The 14,899-nt window shown below is 61.5% G+C and overlaps 4 protein-coding genes across 5 annotated transcripts in view; 2 read left to right on the top strand and 2 right to left on the bottom strand.

The window, feature by feature from the left end:
* LOC113977468 (zinc finger protein 777-like) overlaps positions 1-515 on the bottom strand; it is a 7,472-nt gene extending 6,957 nt beyond the window's left edge. For both annotated transcript variants that reach the window (XM_027703598.1, XM_027703599.1), the window contains exon 1: positions 475-515. In XM_027703598.1, the coding sequence (XP_027559399.1) occupies positions 475-501 (27 nt within the window). In that variant the 5' untranslated portion in view covers positions 502-515. The remainder of the gene's footprint in view (positions 1-474) is intronic.
* A 3,678-nt stretch (positions 516-4,193) lies between these two features.
* LOC113977473 lies at positions 4,194-8,070 on the top strand. The gene is made up of 5 exons (XM_027703606.1): positions 4,194-4,334; positions 5,331-5,457; positions 6,067-6,141; positions 6,520-6,618; positions 6,821-8,070. Exons 1-5 carry the CDS (start codon positions 4,209-4,211, stop codon positions 7,870-7,872), a joined length of 1,479 nt encoding a protein of 492 aa, XP_027559407.1. The 5' UTR covers positions 4,194-4,208; the 3' UTR covers positions 7,873-8,070.
* A 4,298-nt stretch (positions 8,071-12,368) lies between these two features.
* Positions 12,369-13,080, top strand: LOC113977482 (cathelicidin-B1-like; the record flags this gene model as incomplete). Its single annotated transcript, XM_027703615.1, has 3 exons — positions 12,369-12,596; positions 12,833-12,937; positions 13,036-13,080. Coding segments are annotated over exons 1-3 (378 nt in total), but the record flags the coding sequence as incomplete, so codon positions are not given.
* A 1,444-nt stretch (positions 13,081-14,524) lies between these two features.
* CAMP (cathelicidin antimicrobial peptide) overlaps positions 14,525-14,899 on the bottom strand; it is a 2,327-nt gene continuing 1,952 nt past the window's right edge. Inside the window, exon 4 of the mRNA XM_027703612.1 lies at positions 14,525-14,641. Within this exon, the coding sequence (XP_027559413.1) occupies positions 14,531-14,641 (111 nt within the window). The 3' untranslated portion in view covers positions 14,525-14,530. The remainder of the gene's footprint in view (positions 14,642-14,899) is intronic.

Genomic DNA, 14,899 nt, shown 5'->3' with positions numbered 1-14,899 from the left:
ACCCCCATCCCCACCTTCCCCCGGACCCAAAGGGGAGACCCCCAGACCCCGAACCAGCACCCCCAAGGGACCACCTCCATCCCCGCCTTCCCCAGGATCCAAAGGAGCTCCCCAGACCCTCGCACTGGCGGCCCTGGGGGACCCCCCTCTCCCCAGGGGGACCCCCCCCTCCCCATCAACTGTCACCCCTTAAGGACCCCCATGACCACCCCCCCCCGAGGGGTCCCTCAGCTCCCCAGCGGGACCCTCCCATGCCCCTGAACCAGCAGCCCTGGGGGAACCCCCTGAACTGTCCCCCCCCTCGGGGATCCCCCCCCCCAACCTTCCCACCTCTCCCAGCCCCAGAGCCCCGAGGGACCCCCCCCAGACCCCCACGCCCCGCTCCCCCGTGGGACCCCCGCGCCGCCCTGACCCAGCCGCTCTGTGCGCTCTCCCCCCGTGCCCCGTGCCCGGTGTCCCCGCGGTCCCCCGGACCTGCTTGCCCGCCCCCCGCCGGGACATGGCCGCGGCCGCTCCGCCGCCCCGGCCCCGCGCCCGCGCCGCCCGCCGGGCCCACAGGGGGCGCCCCTTCCCGCCCAGAGCGCCTCCGCGCGGGAGCGGGCGCCCCCTGCCGGCCGGGAGGAGCGACCGCCAAGAGGCGGGGGCGGGGCCACGGCAAAGGGGCGGGGCCGTGAGCGGGGGCGGGGCCACAACAAGGGGCGGGGCCACCACGGCCGGACCCCAGTGGTCTCCCCCGGACCCCCACCTTACCTCTCCAGCCCCCTGAACGGGCACCCCTGGGGCTCCCCGGGGCCGGGATCGCTGGGGGGACCCCAGCCCCACCTCCCCTGGGACCAGCATTCCTGGGGGAACCCCCTGTCTCCTTGAACTGTCATCCTTTAGGGAATCCCCCATCGTGCCTGAGGGACCCCTCAGGGGTCCAGGATCGGGAGCATCGGGATGGGGAGCACTGGGATGGTGAACACCAGGATGGGAAACACCAGGATAGGGGAGCACCGGGATGGGGGAACACCGGGATGGGGGAACACCTCCACAGCAGCTTCAGGCGCAGCTCCCACGGCAGCCGGGGGTGGGGGGCTGCCAGTTCTGCCCATCCTGCGGGTTGCTGTCCCTCCAGAGGGGCCTTGGGCATGGTGGGATCCGGCCCACCGGAATCACGCCCACCCCATGGAGAAGGGACCCAGTGCTCCCATGGGATACGGCCAGGCCCCTGTATCCAGCCACTGGAGCCCAGCACAGACCAGTAACCCCCAGTCGTGCCAAGGAGGGGATCCCTGGCGATGTGAGGAGTATGGGGAGGGCTGGGATGGGTGGGAGCGGGGCTGGAGCGGGAGCAGCACCCCCAGAGTGGGGTCAGCCCATCAGGAACCACCCACCACGTGTGTGTCCCAAACACATCCACTCCCTCCGGTGCTCTGGCTTTATTTGAGAGCTTGGAAAAGGGAGGGGCAGCTGCCCCCAGAGGGATTTTGGGGGGTGGGAGGGTTGTGGGGCTCAGCTCAGGGCAGGCTGAGCCCCTGGCTCTCTCCTGACGTGGGGCTGTTCCCAGCCTCTGGCATTGTTTCCCACTGTGCTGTTGGGTGTTTGGAGCATCCTGGGGGTCCCTGCCCAGCCCAGGGATGCTGCTGGGGCTCTGTTGTGACGTGTCACGGCAGCAGGACACGGCCGGGGTGTCCCGCGGGATGTGCCGGATCCGGGTCCTCCCGCCGAGCTCTTCCCTGTGGGAGCAAGGGCAGTGCAGCACAGAGCCCCAGGAGAGGGAGAGGCCATCCCATCCCCACTCCCATCCCATCCCCATCCCATCCCATCCCATCCCCATTCCAGGGCTGTCTCTGTACTCACTCTCCTGCCTGGCTGAGCCACATCCTCCTCACGGGAATTCCAGGGCATGGACTGCGACTCCTGCGGGACAGACACAGGGTATGGGAGCCACCAGAGCCACCGGACACCGTGGGGGTGTCACCACCACCCCCCTGTCCCACATCCTGCTTCCCCCATTCCCGATCCCGGCTCACCTCACTCAGGACGGAGAAGCAGCCGGAGCAGGGTCTGTGCGGCCTCCGCCGGCCCTGGGGGAAAAAGGCTGGATTGGGATCTGCCAGAGCCCAAGGCAGTGGGAATGTGGGCAGGACACGGAGCTTCCCAGGGAACTCTCCCCATGTCCCCCCTGCTCTCCCCTCACCATCCCAATGGGATCCTGTCTGATTGTGCAATCCCGAGGGGCTGGAGTACTGAGCTCACCCTCATTCCCAAGACAGGGAAGGGGAGGCTGGAAAAGCTGCTCCCAGGGATGTGGCCTGGGGGCCTGGGCATGTGACCGGTGTCCCCTGGGAACCGGGATGGGGGGCACGGGTTGGTCCCTGTGGTGCCTGGGAATGTTCCCCTCCCTCGGTGCTCTCCCTGCTCCCGGTTCCGTTATTCCCAGCCTTTCCCCGGTCTGCACACAACCAACCTCTCTCCCCTGTGCCACCATCCTCGAGTGCCCGTGCTGGCCTCTGGATCCAGCTCTGGCTCCGGATCCAGCCACGGCCACAAAGGCCACGGCAGCGGCCACGGCACAGAGCAGCCACAGTCTCATGGCCCCGCTCCGGCTGCTCTGGCTGCTCCGGCCTTCCTGGCTGTCCCGGAGCTGCCAGCTCTGTCCCACACGGACCTTGGCCCCGGAAGTCACCACAGTGACACCAGGGGGTCGATGGGAGCTGAGCTGCCGGAGAGAGGAAGAACCATCCTGGATAAGGGGTGGAAATATCTCCCCAAAATTGGTGTCCTGCTTTTCCTCTGCCCCTCCCAGGGAGTTGTACGATCCTGGAATGGTTTGGGCTGGAAGGGACCTTAAGGATCATCCCATCCCAGCGCTTGCCATGGGCAGGGACACCTTCCATTATCTCAGGTTGCTCCAGCCTGGCCTTGAACACTTCCAGGGATGGGGAAGCCACAATTCCCTTCATCCCGTCTGGGTTCCAGGACTCCAAACACCCTGGATTCCAGAGCAGCTCCAGGTGCTGGAGGAGCCCTGAGCCCCCCAGACTGCTCCAATTTTGTGGGATAACAACCACAGGGCTGGGAGGGCTCCCAAATCCCAAATCCCAAAGCCCCCCTGTGTTCCCCGCCGTTATCCATGTGGATGAAGATGTGGCTCCTGTGGGAATGGGATGATCCTGGCTTGGCTCTGATGAACAGTCTGGACCCAGAACTTTGAGGGACACCAGCACAAAAAAGTAACTTTTGCCCAGTTATGGGTGATTTTAATGTTAAAATGTATCTATATATGCTAATGAGCCTAATGATGCTAATGAGGATGTGATTCCACCCCTCAGCTCTGGGTTTGGATCTGCCACAGGCAGCACCTGAGGTGGGAGATGGGATTGGGCTGGAATGAGGGGGCAGGAAATTCCCTGGCACAGAAGAAGAGCCAAAGGGATCTCGGAGACTGTCCTGTCCCTGCTCCGAGTGGGAATGTCGCCCTTGGAAGCTGCTCCGTTGGGTCCTCATTAATCCCACATTAACACAATATTATCCTGGTTATTGGGATCCTGCTTTTATCTACGGAATTCTAGATCCAGATGCCTGTTGCCCCAATAAACCCCACAATTCCAGACTCTGGGATCTTTATTAAGGCCAACCAGACTCACTGTGCCCAGTCAGGGACTAATCTCGACTCCTCTGATTCCTGGGGATCCTTGGGACACGATGGGATGTGATTTATCCCAGATTTCTGACTCTTAATGCCAAAGACGTGCAGGCAGGAGAAAGGGATTACACAGGAAATTCCAAAGGATAAATGGAGGGAACCACTTCCACAACATCAAGGGGGAAGGGAATTAAGGAAGACCTGAAGACACAGGATCCTTGGAAGAAATCCAGAGTGGAAAAACCCGGAGCCCAGAGCTGGGTCAGATCCGGACAGTTTGTGCTGGAAAACCTGAGAATTCTCCCGAGAATTTTGTGGATTCCGGGAGAATCCAGGACTTTGGAGCCCAGAGCGGGTGGCAAGGGGTAGGATCCGGGAGGGGGGGTCGGGCTGTGCTCTCGGGGAACAAGGGACAGGACGGGAACGGCCTCGAGCTGCGCCAGGGGAGGGTCAGGTTGGACATGGAGAAAATTCCCCCCTGGGGAGGGCTGTCCTCCCCGGGCAGGCCCGGGGTCCCTATTCCAGGAAGGATTTAACCCCGGTGTGATTTAACTTCCGGGTCACTTCCGGGTAGGCAATGGCGGTGCTTCCGGAGTGGGCGGGGCCTGGGCCGGAAGCGCGTGCGGGAGAGGCCGCGGGACCCCCCGGGAACCGCCCAGGACCCTCCCGGGCCCCCCCGGCCGCCATGGCGGGGCAGGCGCAGGTAGGAGCCGGGCACTGGTGGGGGGAGCCCCGGGACGCCCTTCCAACCCCCCGGCCCTCGATGTCCCTCCGGCTCTGGGGGGTCTCGCAGCCCCCCCCGGGAAGGGGCTGGAGGGACTCGACCTCAAATAGCCAGGGCTCCACCACACCCCCAAACCCCCCCTGAAAGCCCCATCACAGCCCCCATTGCTCCCCACCCCATCACTCACCCTAAACACCCTCACAGCCCCCCCAAAATTCTCATCATACCCCCCATGACTCCCCAAAATCCCCCATGCGTGGGGGGATCCCCATCATACCCCCCAAAACCTCCATCACCCCCCAAAAACCTCCATCACAGCCCTCCAGTCATACCCCCCAAAAACCCCCCTCACCACCCTAAATCACCCCCCATAACCCCCCAAAGCCCCCACCAAACCCCCCCCATCACCCACCCAATACCCTCCATCAAATCCCTCCTCAAACCCCCCATCCCACCCCCCTGAAAGCCCCCTCAACATTCCCCCCTATCCCTCCCCTCCCTCTCTCCAACCTCTCCTTCCCTCCTTTTCTCTGGGATCGATCCCAAGGGATTTCCTGGGATGGGCCATGGGGGGTCACCAGGGGCTGCCCAGAAAATCCCGCCCAGCTTCGTGTGACCTGGAATCCTGGAATATCTCAATCCCTTGGGATCCCCCGGCAGGAGTGGGAAAACACATCCCGAGGTGCCGGATTCCAGTGTTTGGTGCTGGATTCCAGCCTGTCCTTCTCTTAGATCCATAATTCTCCCTGCTGTGGGGCCCTTCCTTGGCCTCATATCCTGGGAGCTCCCCTGGGGTGGGAATAGCACCTGGAAAACTGAAAATCTAGGAAGGAGGGTGTGATCTGTGCGGGAAGGTGTGATCCCTGTGGGAAGGTGTGATCCCTGTGGGAAGGTGTGATCCCTGTGGCTGTGATCCCTGTGGGATCCCTGTGGCTGTGATCCCTGAGCAGGGTGTGACCCCTGCTCCCTGTGCAGGTTCCGGTGACCTTTGAGGATGTGATGGTGTTCCTGAGCCGGGCCGAGTGGGACTCACTCCAGGCGGGACAGCGGGAGCTGTACCGGGACGTCGTGTTGGATACCTATGAGCTCCTGACATCCCTGGGTAATCCTGGGGCTCATCCTGGTGGATATTCCCTCAGGTCTCACCCCAGTGGCTTCCACAGCTCAGAATCCCAGAATCCCACAGGCACTGAGGTTGGAAAAGGCCTTGGAGACCCCAAGTCCAACCATCCCCCAGCACTGCCAAGGCCAATCTGTGTCTCCAAGTGTCACATCCACACAGTGCTGAAATCCCTCCAGGGGATCCATCCAGGCTGGACAGCCTTTTCCATGAGGGATTTTCCCTAATAGGGGCTGATCAGGGAGTTTAGTGCTGGAAAAGGCAGGATTTGGGACTGGTTTTAAGCATCTCTGGAATTGTCATCCTGGGGATGGTCAGGGAGTGCAGAGGGAGATCCCACCCCTGGGATGAGCAGGAGACATTCCCTGGCTGGGAAAACCCATCAGTGGAGGTGGGAGGTGGTTCCCACACTCCCATCAGGGCTCTGCCTTCAGCCTTGGGAATAAATCACTCTCTAGCAGCGTCTCCTTAGTTTTCTCACATCCCAGAGGTGTTTCTGCACAGCCCAGGTGTCTCAGTCCTTGGTTTTCCTGTGTTACCAGTTTATTCCCATGTCTGGGAGTAGGACAACACTGTGTGTCCCATTCCCAGGTTATCCAGGCCCCAAACCCGACATCCTGTACCGGCTGGAGCGCGGGGAAGAGCCTTGGATCTGCCCATCCCCAGGTGAGCAGGAACATCCCCACCTGGAGCGGCAGCTCCTTCCAAGCTCCGCGTCACCGGCACATCCCTGTGTTCCCACCTCATCCCTGTCCGTATTCCCGCTCCTTGCTGCCCGTTTTGGGGGGTCTCCCCCATTCCTTCCCCATGGAGGGAGATGGAGGTTCTGGAGATGCTGTGAATCTGCTTGTCTGCCTCTTCCCATGGAGAAACTTCCCCCCATTCAGTCACCTCTGAGCAGGGACAAGGACAGGGCTCCTTCCTCCATTCCCATGGCCATGGAATGGATGGGATTCCCATCTGGGATGGGGACAGGGCTCCCTGCTCCATCCCCATGGCTGTGGAGCAGATGGAATTCCCAGCCAATCCGCTGTTTTCCCTCAGAACACACCGGGAACTGGCAGGAGGAGCCACTCTCCAGCTGGTGGCCCGGATCCAATGGGAGTCCCAGGCTGGAGGAGGGTCCAGATCCCTCAAGTCCAGGTGAGTTCTGATCCCTCCTCTTCCTCTCCTGAGCCCCAGGAGCTCCGGCCCCATCCCGGTGCCACTCCCATCTTCTCCCACCACTGGACTCTCCCAGTGTCCAGCAGAGGTTGGATGTGGAGCCCGGACTGGGGAGAAGGCATTTCCCTCTCCCTGCTCTGGCCAGGAAGGATCCAAGGCCTTCCCACCCTTCTTCTGGCAGGCCGGAGCTCTCCAGGGTGTCTCCAGGCTCAGAGGCTCCTGAAGAAGTTGAGCTGTGTGGAGGGAAGGAGCGAATTCCCGTCGGAAGCGGCTGGCAGAGTGGAAAGCCAAGCCCAGACGTGGCCTGTGAAGGAAGGAGTAGAGGTTAAACAGGAAGTCATGGAAGACCTACCCCAGAGCGGGACATTCCCGCCTCATTGCATGGGGGAAGAGCAGAACGCGGATCCTCAGGAGCAGCTGCGGGGGGACCCCAGGGAGAGGAGTCCCAGGAGCACCCAAAGCCATGGATACACCTCGGGAGAGTCGCTGCTCCTCCAGGAGCTGCAGAAGCTGGGAGTGGAGGAGCTGAGGGAGGCTGTCATGAAGGATCACAGCTACTGCCTGCAGAGCGCGCTGCGAACGCCCAGCTGTGCTCCGGGGCCCCGCTCCACGGGGGAACACAACTATTCCCCGAAGCGCTGGGCACATCCCAGATTCTGCTACGCCTGGAACCACAAGGCCAGGGCTGCCCAAGCCGTGCTGGGCCGGGCCCTGAGGCAGCGATCCCACATGGGCGGGATCCTCCGGAAAGACAAGGACATCCTGCCGCGGTACCGGCCCTGCTGGAGGGCAGCGTTTCCCTGGAGTTCCGGCTCCCGATGCTGCGCTCCGGCGGAGGGGATGCATGGAGGGGATTGTATTCCCAAGGATCGGGATGGGCCGTGCGCCCTCCGGAGCGACAGGAACGCCGGAGAGGGGACATTGGACACGCAGGGGATTTTGGGAGGGGGGGATTCACCCCAAATGTCAGCCGCCAGAGTGAGGCCTCTGGAGGGTCAGAGGACCTGGCAGGTCCGGGATCCTGGAGCCGAGCGGAATGCTGAGGGATGTGCGGCATCCGGGAAAGCCGAGGTGGCGTCGCTCAAAGGCATGTTCCGGGCGGTGCGCCGGGTGGTCGGACAGATGTTGGACTCTGTGTGCCAGAGGCTGGAGCTCCAGGGGTTCTCCCAAGGGAATAGCATTTGGCCCATCACCATCGAGATCAACAGCGTGGAGGAGATTATACAGCTGTGATTCCTGGGGAAAACTGGAATTTGAGTCCCTGGGGAAACCTGTCAGGGAGAGATCTGGGAGGAGAAACAGTGCAGGGGGGGTGTGTAAAACTGGGAATGTGGGGCCTATGGGGAAGTGGGATTGAATGGGAAACTTTGAGGAAAGGAGAGGAGAGGAGCAGTGTGGGTCAAAGAAGGAAATAAAACTGAGCAAGGGGAGGATTGAATCATGGAATCATGGAAACATTTGGATTGGAAGGGACCTTAAAGCCCATCCAGTCCCACCCCCTGCCATGGGCTGGGACACCTTCTGCTATCCCAGGTTGCTCCAACCTGGCCTTGAACACTTCCAGGGAGGGGCAGCCACAGCTTCTCTGGGCAACCTGTGCCCGGGCCTCCCCACCCTCATAGGGAAGAATTCCTGCCCAATATCCCATTGGACCCTGTCCTCTGGCAGTGGGAGGGCATTCCCCCTCTTCTGTCCTTCCTGACTGGTGGCTGGTTGGTGTTTTCCAGCCAGGATGTGCCCGATCACTCCTGTATTTCCCATCTTTCCATTAAACTTCTTTAGTGAAACAAACTCCAATCAGCAAAACTCTGTCATGGGGACATTGTTGTGGCACCAGACCCTGAGGAGGAAGTGAAGCTCCCTGAGTCCAGCCATAGGAAGAGCCACGAGGAAGTGTGTCCAGGGAAGGGAACAGACCTGGGGAAGGGGCTGGAGCAGCAGGAGCGGCTGAGGGAGCTGGGGCAGCTCAGCCTGGGGAAAAGGAGGCTCAGGGGGGACCTTCTGGCTCTGCAAGTCCCTGACAGGAGGGGGGAGCCGGGGAGCCACTTTGTCCCTGTTCCATGTGGGTCACATCCCTGTCCCCATTCCCAGGACCCCCCCGGAACCTCCGCCCGACCCGGACGCGGAAGCGGCGCCGCCGTCCAATGGGAGCGGGCGCCGCAGATCACGTGCCGCTCTGCGCCAATCACAGCGCCCGATGCAGGCCCGGATGTTTTCCGGCCGCCCCAACATGGCAGCGCCCAGTGAGAGCGGCCAACGCGCCACTTCCGGGTCCGGGGGAGGACGCGCCGTGCAGGGGGCGCGGCTTAACCCGGAAGAGCGCGGGCGGGTATTTACGGGGAGGCCGCGCCCCCCGCGCGCCGCGGTCGCCATGGGGACGCGGCCCGTGCTGTTGCCATGGGAACGCGGGGCCGCTCCCGCCGCTTCCCCCGGAACGGGAAACTGGGATACGGAGGGGCCGGAGAGATACGGAGCGACCCCGGAGCTGCTGCCAGGGCTGGAGCCCCTCTGCTCTGGAGCCAGGCTGGAAGAGCTGGGGGAGTTCCCCTGGAGAAGGATCCAGGGAGAGCTGAGAGCCCCTTGCAGGGTCTAAAGGGGCTCCAGGAGAGCTGGAGAGGGACTGGGGACAAGGGATGGAGGGACAGAACACAAGGAATGGCTTCCCACTGCCAGAGGGCAGGACTGGATGGGATATTGGGAAGGAATTCCTGGCTGGGAGGGTGGGGAGGCCCTGGCACAGGTTTCCCAGAGAAGCTGTGGCTGCCCCTGGATCCCTGGAAGAGTCCAAGGCCAGGTTGGATGGGGCTTGGAGCACCCTGGGCTGGTGGAAGGTGTCCCTGCCCATGGAACAAGATGATCCTTAAGGTCCCTTCCAGCCCAAACCATTGCCAGGCCATTCCATGGTGCCCCAGCCGTGCCCTCCCTTCAGCTGTTTGGATAAGAAGGACCATAAACCCCTGCCCGGGTGGGATCAGTGTCCGATGGCTCCGTTCCCGGGAACGAGTCCAAGACAGACCTCTGGAATGGGGAGGGACAGCGCAATCCGGGAAGGGCAAATAAACCCAGGGATGGATTTATGAGCAGGAATTTCCCCAGCTCAGGGTTTAGAGGGTGGTCAGAGTTCACCTCGGAATAGAAACTTCCCACTGAAAACTCACCAGATTTTCCCTTTTTCATTCCCAAAGTCGCCTCCGAGGATTTTGTGGCTGTTCGGAGCCGGCTCAGGGCTGGCAAAGGTGCTGAAAAATCAAATTTAAATAAATCTCTTTTGTGGCTGTTTGTCTTGCTGTTAAACCCTAAGGGGGACCTGTCGGGAAAATGGGAGTAATTGAGGAGTTTTAGAAGGAATTGGGAAGGAATTTGGAGTGAATTTGGGAGGAATTGAATAATTGGAAGGGAATTGGGAAGGAATGAGGAAGAATTTGGAGGGGAATTGAATTTGTCAGGAATTTATCTGGAATTTGAAAAAAATCAGAAGGAATTTGAGAATATTGGGGGAACTTGGAAGGAATGGGGAAGAATTTGGAGGGAAGCTGGAAGGAATTGACAAATTTTAAGGGAATTTGGAAGGAGTGGGCAACAATTTGGAAGGAGCTGGGAAAGATTTGGAGGGAATTGGGAAGAATTTCACAGAATCACACAGAATTTGGAGGGAATTGGGGAAGATTGGGAAAACAGGGAGAGGAAGACCAGGGAAAACTGGGAGAGGTTTCCTCTCCTGGAGAAGATCAGGGAAAACGGACACTGGGAGAGGTTTCACCTCGGTTTAGGAGGTACACCAAGACCAATCATTCCCTGGAAGAACCTGCCCAGGAGTCCCCGTCGCTGGAGGATGAACCTGGATGTGGTTCAGGATAATCCTACCCGGGGTCCCTTCTCCAGGGACGGCTGGACCTGGTGGCACCTGGATCTTTCCGGGGTCACCCCGGGTTGTGCTGTGGGGCTGTGACCGACACCCTCCCTCCCTGGGGAGTTCCCAGTGCCACCCCCGGGGTGTTTGTCCCCGTGTGATTTACGAGGATGTTCTCCAAGGCCTCCAGCGATCCCGGCTCCGAACCTGCTGCGTGGCTTTGGGGGGGTTGGACTGAGGGTCATCCCCGGGACATGGATCCGGGGTGTCCTCCTGGAGCTTCCTGCTGGGCCTGGGACAGAGCGGCCGCTCCCAAGGAGGTGTTTGGTCAAACCCCCCTTGTTCGCCCAGGGGGACAGGCCATAAATCAGCCCTGGGCTGGGAAACCCCAGGGATGTGTCCTCGGACAGCCAGGGAATTGTGGAGGGTGGAAAATGCCTCTGAGACAGAGCCCAACCTTCCCCCAGCACTGCCAAGGCCACCCCTGACCCATGTCCCCAAGTGCCACATCCACAGGGCTTTGAAATCCCTCCAGGGATGGGGACTCCACATCCCTGTGCCAGGGCTGGACAGCCTTTTCCAGGAGGACTTTTCCCAATATCCAAAATAAATCTCCCCTGGCACAGCTGGAGGCTGTTCCCTCTCCTCCTGTCCCTTGTCCCCTGGGAGCAGAGCCCGACCCCCCCCCCGGCTCCCCCTCCTGTCACCCAGATGGAGGCACAGGGTGGGGGGACACGGCGGTGCCCCCTCAGGGTTTGGGGACCTGGAGGTTGAGCTTGTCACGGATCCAGATCCGACTGCACTGGAAAAACCCCTGGAAACACACCTTGATCCTGGCAAATGAGTCCTTGACCTTGGATCTCCGGATCCGGCCGATCTGGGAGGACAAACAGCGGCGTCAGAGTTTGGGGGGATGAGGAGGGGGGTATGGGGGAGTTGGGACCCCCATCCCAGCCCCTTCTTACCTTGGTGGGAGCCTTCCCGCAGGAGAGCTCCACCGTGGGCTGCTGCTCCTCCAGGAACACGGAGCCCTGGCACCAGGTCAGCGCCTGCGGGGACACCGAGGGGACACGGGACAGCCTGAGCCCCCCGGGCCCCAGTTCCCCCCCCGCTGATCCCAGTTCCCTGTGGACAGAGCGTGGTTTCCTCCAGGGTGAAGCTCCGCAGGTCTGGAAGAGGGGACAGATCCCAACAGCTTTCAATTGACAATTATTTATTTATTTTCTTTTTCTTGTCCTGTTTTAACCCCTCAGGTGTCAAGAGATGGATGGGAAACCATCCCAAACCATCCAAAAATATCCCAAACCCTACAAGATCTATGGCTGACAAAAACAAGGAGAGGAATGGAGGTTTCTTGTCAATTCTCCATCTGGTTTCCTTTTTTTTTTTTATTATTTATTTCTCTTCTTTTTCTTACCCTCTTTTAACCCCTCAGGTGTCAAGAGATGAATGGAAAACCATCCCAAAATATCCAAAACTATCCCAAATTCTACAAGATCTACAGGTGACAGGAACAGGGAGAGAAATGGAGGTTTCTTGTCAATTCGCCATCTGGTTTCCTTTTTATTTTTATCAGATGTAAGTCTTATATAGTTTGTGATATTTTGGGTATTTTGGGATGGTTTTCCATCCATCTCTTGACACCTGTCACACTCTCCTTGTTGTCCCCCTCCACGGCAGGGGGGCCCCAAACCCTGTGGCCTCTTCCCCGCTGACCCACAGGTGACCCCACACACCCGTCCCCACTGACCTGTGGGGGCTGGACTGGGCTCCTGGCCAGACTCATCCCACTGGGAAAGTCCCAAGTGTCGCATCCCACGGGAACGCCCCCGGCAGGTCCCATAAAAGCCCTTCCAGCCCGGTGGGAAGCAGGAGCAGGATGGGGCTGTGCCGGGTGCTTGCGCCGCTGCTGCTGCTGCTGGGGCTGGTGGGAGCTTCCACGGATGGATCCACAGTGGTGTGGGACGGATCCATCCCAACGTCCTCGCCGGGATCCGGGACCGTGAGCTACGAGGCCGCGGTGGCGGCGGCCGTGGAGCTGCTCAACTCCAGGGCCGTCAGTCCCTACGTGCTGCGGCTGCGGGAGGCCCAGCCCCGGCCAGGATGGGTGGGTGCTCTGCTCCCCCCTTCCAGGCACAGCTCCAGGCTCAGGGGATGGATCCAGCTCAGCGCTGGATCCGACCTTTCTTGGGGCGAATCCACCCTGTTTGGGGTCTGACTCCCACGGGGCTGAGCTGGACCCATTCCAGGCTGGATGTGGCCCCTCCTGGGGCTGGATCCGGCCCGGTGGGGGCTGGGCACTGCGGGTGGGGGGTCCCTGATGGGTCCTGTCCCCTCTCCCAGCCCTGGGACCTGCGGAGCCGGCAGGAGCTGAGCTTCACCCTGGAGGAGACCACGTGCCGGAGCCCGGGAACGGCCACCACGGGCTGCAGGAGCCGCTGGCTCGGGGTGAGGAACTGGGGATCCCGTGGGGAACTGGGATCAGCGGGGGGGAACTGGGGCCCAGGGGGCTCAGGCTGTCCCGTGTCCCCTCGGTGTCCCCGCAGGCGCTGACCTGGTGCCAGGGCTCCGTGTTCCTGGAGGAGCAGCAGCCCATAGTGGAGCTCTCCTGTGGGAAGGCTCCCACCAAGGTAAGAAGGGGCCGGGATGGGGGTCCCGACTCCCCCAGACCCCCCTCCTCATCCCCCCAAACTCTGACACTGCTGTTTGTCCTCCCAGATCGGCCGGATCCGGAGATCCAAGGTCAAGGAGTTCTTTACCAGGATCAAAGATCATTTCCAGAGGATCTTCCAGTGCAGTCGGATCTGGATCCGTGACAAGCTGAACCTCCAGGTCCCCAAACCCTGAGGGGGCACTGCTGTGTCCCCCCACCCTGGGCCCTGATCTGGGTGCTCTGCTGCCAATAAACGTCCTTGCATCGATCCCGGTGTCACCCTGAGGGTCCCTGTGCTGTCCCCTCCCCCTGCACCCCAGTGGGGCCCCCAGAGGGCTCCCAGGACCCCCAAATTCCCCCCACGCCCAGACAAGGGGCTCCGAGGGCTGGGGGACACCCTGGGGGTTGGAGGGTCATGAGTGGGGGGTGTCACGAGTGGGGGGCACTCACCGGGGCAGGTTTGGGGTCCCCTCCCACCTCTTCCAGGCTGTGACGAGGCAGAGACCCCCCTGGAAGTGCTGCCACCTCAGGGACCCCCCCGACACCCCCTCCCCAAATCAAGCTGCTTCCCAGCCCTGCTGTGCCATTTCCTGCCACACAGGGAGTTTGGGACATGGGGGGGGGGAATGATGCTGATGGCAGAGGGTCTCAGTTTGGGGGGAGTGGGATCAGCCCCCCCAAAACAGGCACAGCACTGTCCTGGCCCCACAGGCACCGCTGGCTCCGGGACGTCATCCTGGCACAGGACTTGTGCCCCCAGGATTGCCCTCCCTGATCCTGGGACATCTTGGGGGTCCCCTGAGAGCCTGTCCCAGCTGTAGGGTCCCCACAGGGGTCTCTGTGGGGTACAGACCCACGGGGATGTTGGGGGGAGAGGAGGGGACACCCCCAGGAGCTGCAGCCACAACCCTGCTCTGGCCACTTTTGGGGCACAGGGGTCCCTGAGCCCCACATTCCTTCACCCCCAGTGTCCCCATCCCAGACTGGATCCATCGTGGGGATCCCCTTGGGATCTGAACCCCCCACGACCCTTCCCTTGCAGCTCCCTGGGGGGGTCACAGCCCCAATGTCTCCCCATGTCCCCATGTGTCCCCCCACCTTCCTTTGCTGTCACCACTGGTTTTGGGGGGGACAAGATGCCGTGGGGATGATGATCCCAAGGGGACAATGACACCGTGGAAATGACGCCGGGTGGGATATGAATGTTCTCTTTTTTGGGGGTGTGCCCAGAGTGAGCCCATCCCTGTTCCCACATCCCTGACCCCACATTCCCGACCCCACATTCCCTGGGGACGGTGTGGGGGAGCAGCCCCCTGTGCCACCCTTTCCCACGTGACAGAGGCAGGAGGATCCCGGTGCCCACACGGCCTCTCCCGGCCCTTTATTGCTCAGCCTAAGCCCACGGAGCCCCTGATGCCAACGTTGAACTTGATCCGGGGCCGGAAGCGCCGGACCCTGCCCAGGAAGCGCCCGAAGCGGCCGCGCTGGATCAGAGCCGGCTGTGGGGGGGACACAGAGGGGTCAGGGGGAGGGGGGTATGGGACCTCCACTTGGGAACACACCCAGGACCCCACACCCAGGACCCCACACCCGGGATCCCACACCTGAGAGCCCACCCAGGCCTCCATGCCCAGGATCCAACACTTGGGACCCCACACCCGGCACCCACCAGGTCACGGCACCCAGGACCCCACCCAAGACCCACATCAGGGACCCCACACCCAGGACCCCACCCAGGACCCCACACCCGGGACCCC

The sequence above is a fragment of the Neopelma chrysocephalum genome, unplaced genomic scaffold (assembly GCF_003984885.1).
Source record: "Neopelma chrysocephalum unplaced genomic scaffold, ASM398488v2 Primary Assembly neopelma1_243, whole genome shotgun sequence".
Lineage (NCBI taxonomy): Eukaryota > Metazoa > Chordata > Aves > Passeriformes > Pipridae > Neopelma > Neopelma chrysocephalum.
The sequence above is the reverse complement of the archived record's forward strand: the minus strand, read 5'-3'. Positions and strand labels throughout refer to the sequence as shown.

Bases quoted from the DNA above. Each gene is read 5' to 3' on its own strand.
- LOC113977473 (XM_027703606.1), top strand. From the start codon at position 4,209: ATGGCGGTGCTTCCGGAGTGGGCGGGGCCTGGGCCGGAAGCGCGTGCG. The intron at 5,458-6,066 runs GTAATCCTGGGG...TCCCATTCCCAG, and splicing joins TGAGCTCCTGACATCCCTGG to GTTATCCAGGCCCCAAACCC. The intron at 6,142-6,519 runs GTGAGCAGGAAC...GTTTTCCCTCAG, and splicing joins TTGGATCTGCCCATCCCCAG to AACACACCGGGAACTGGCAG.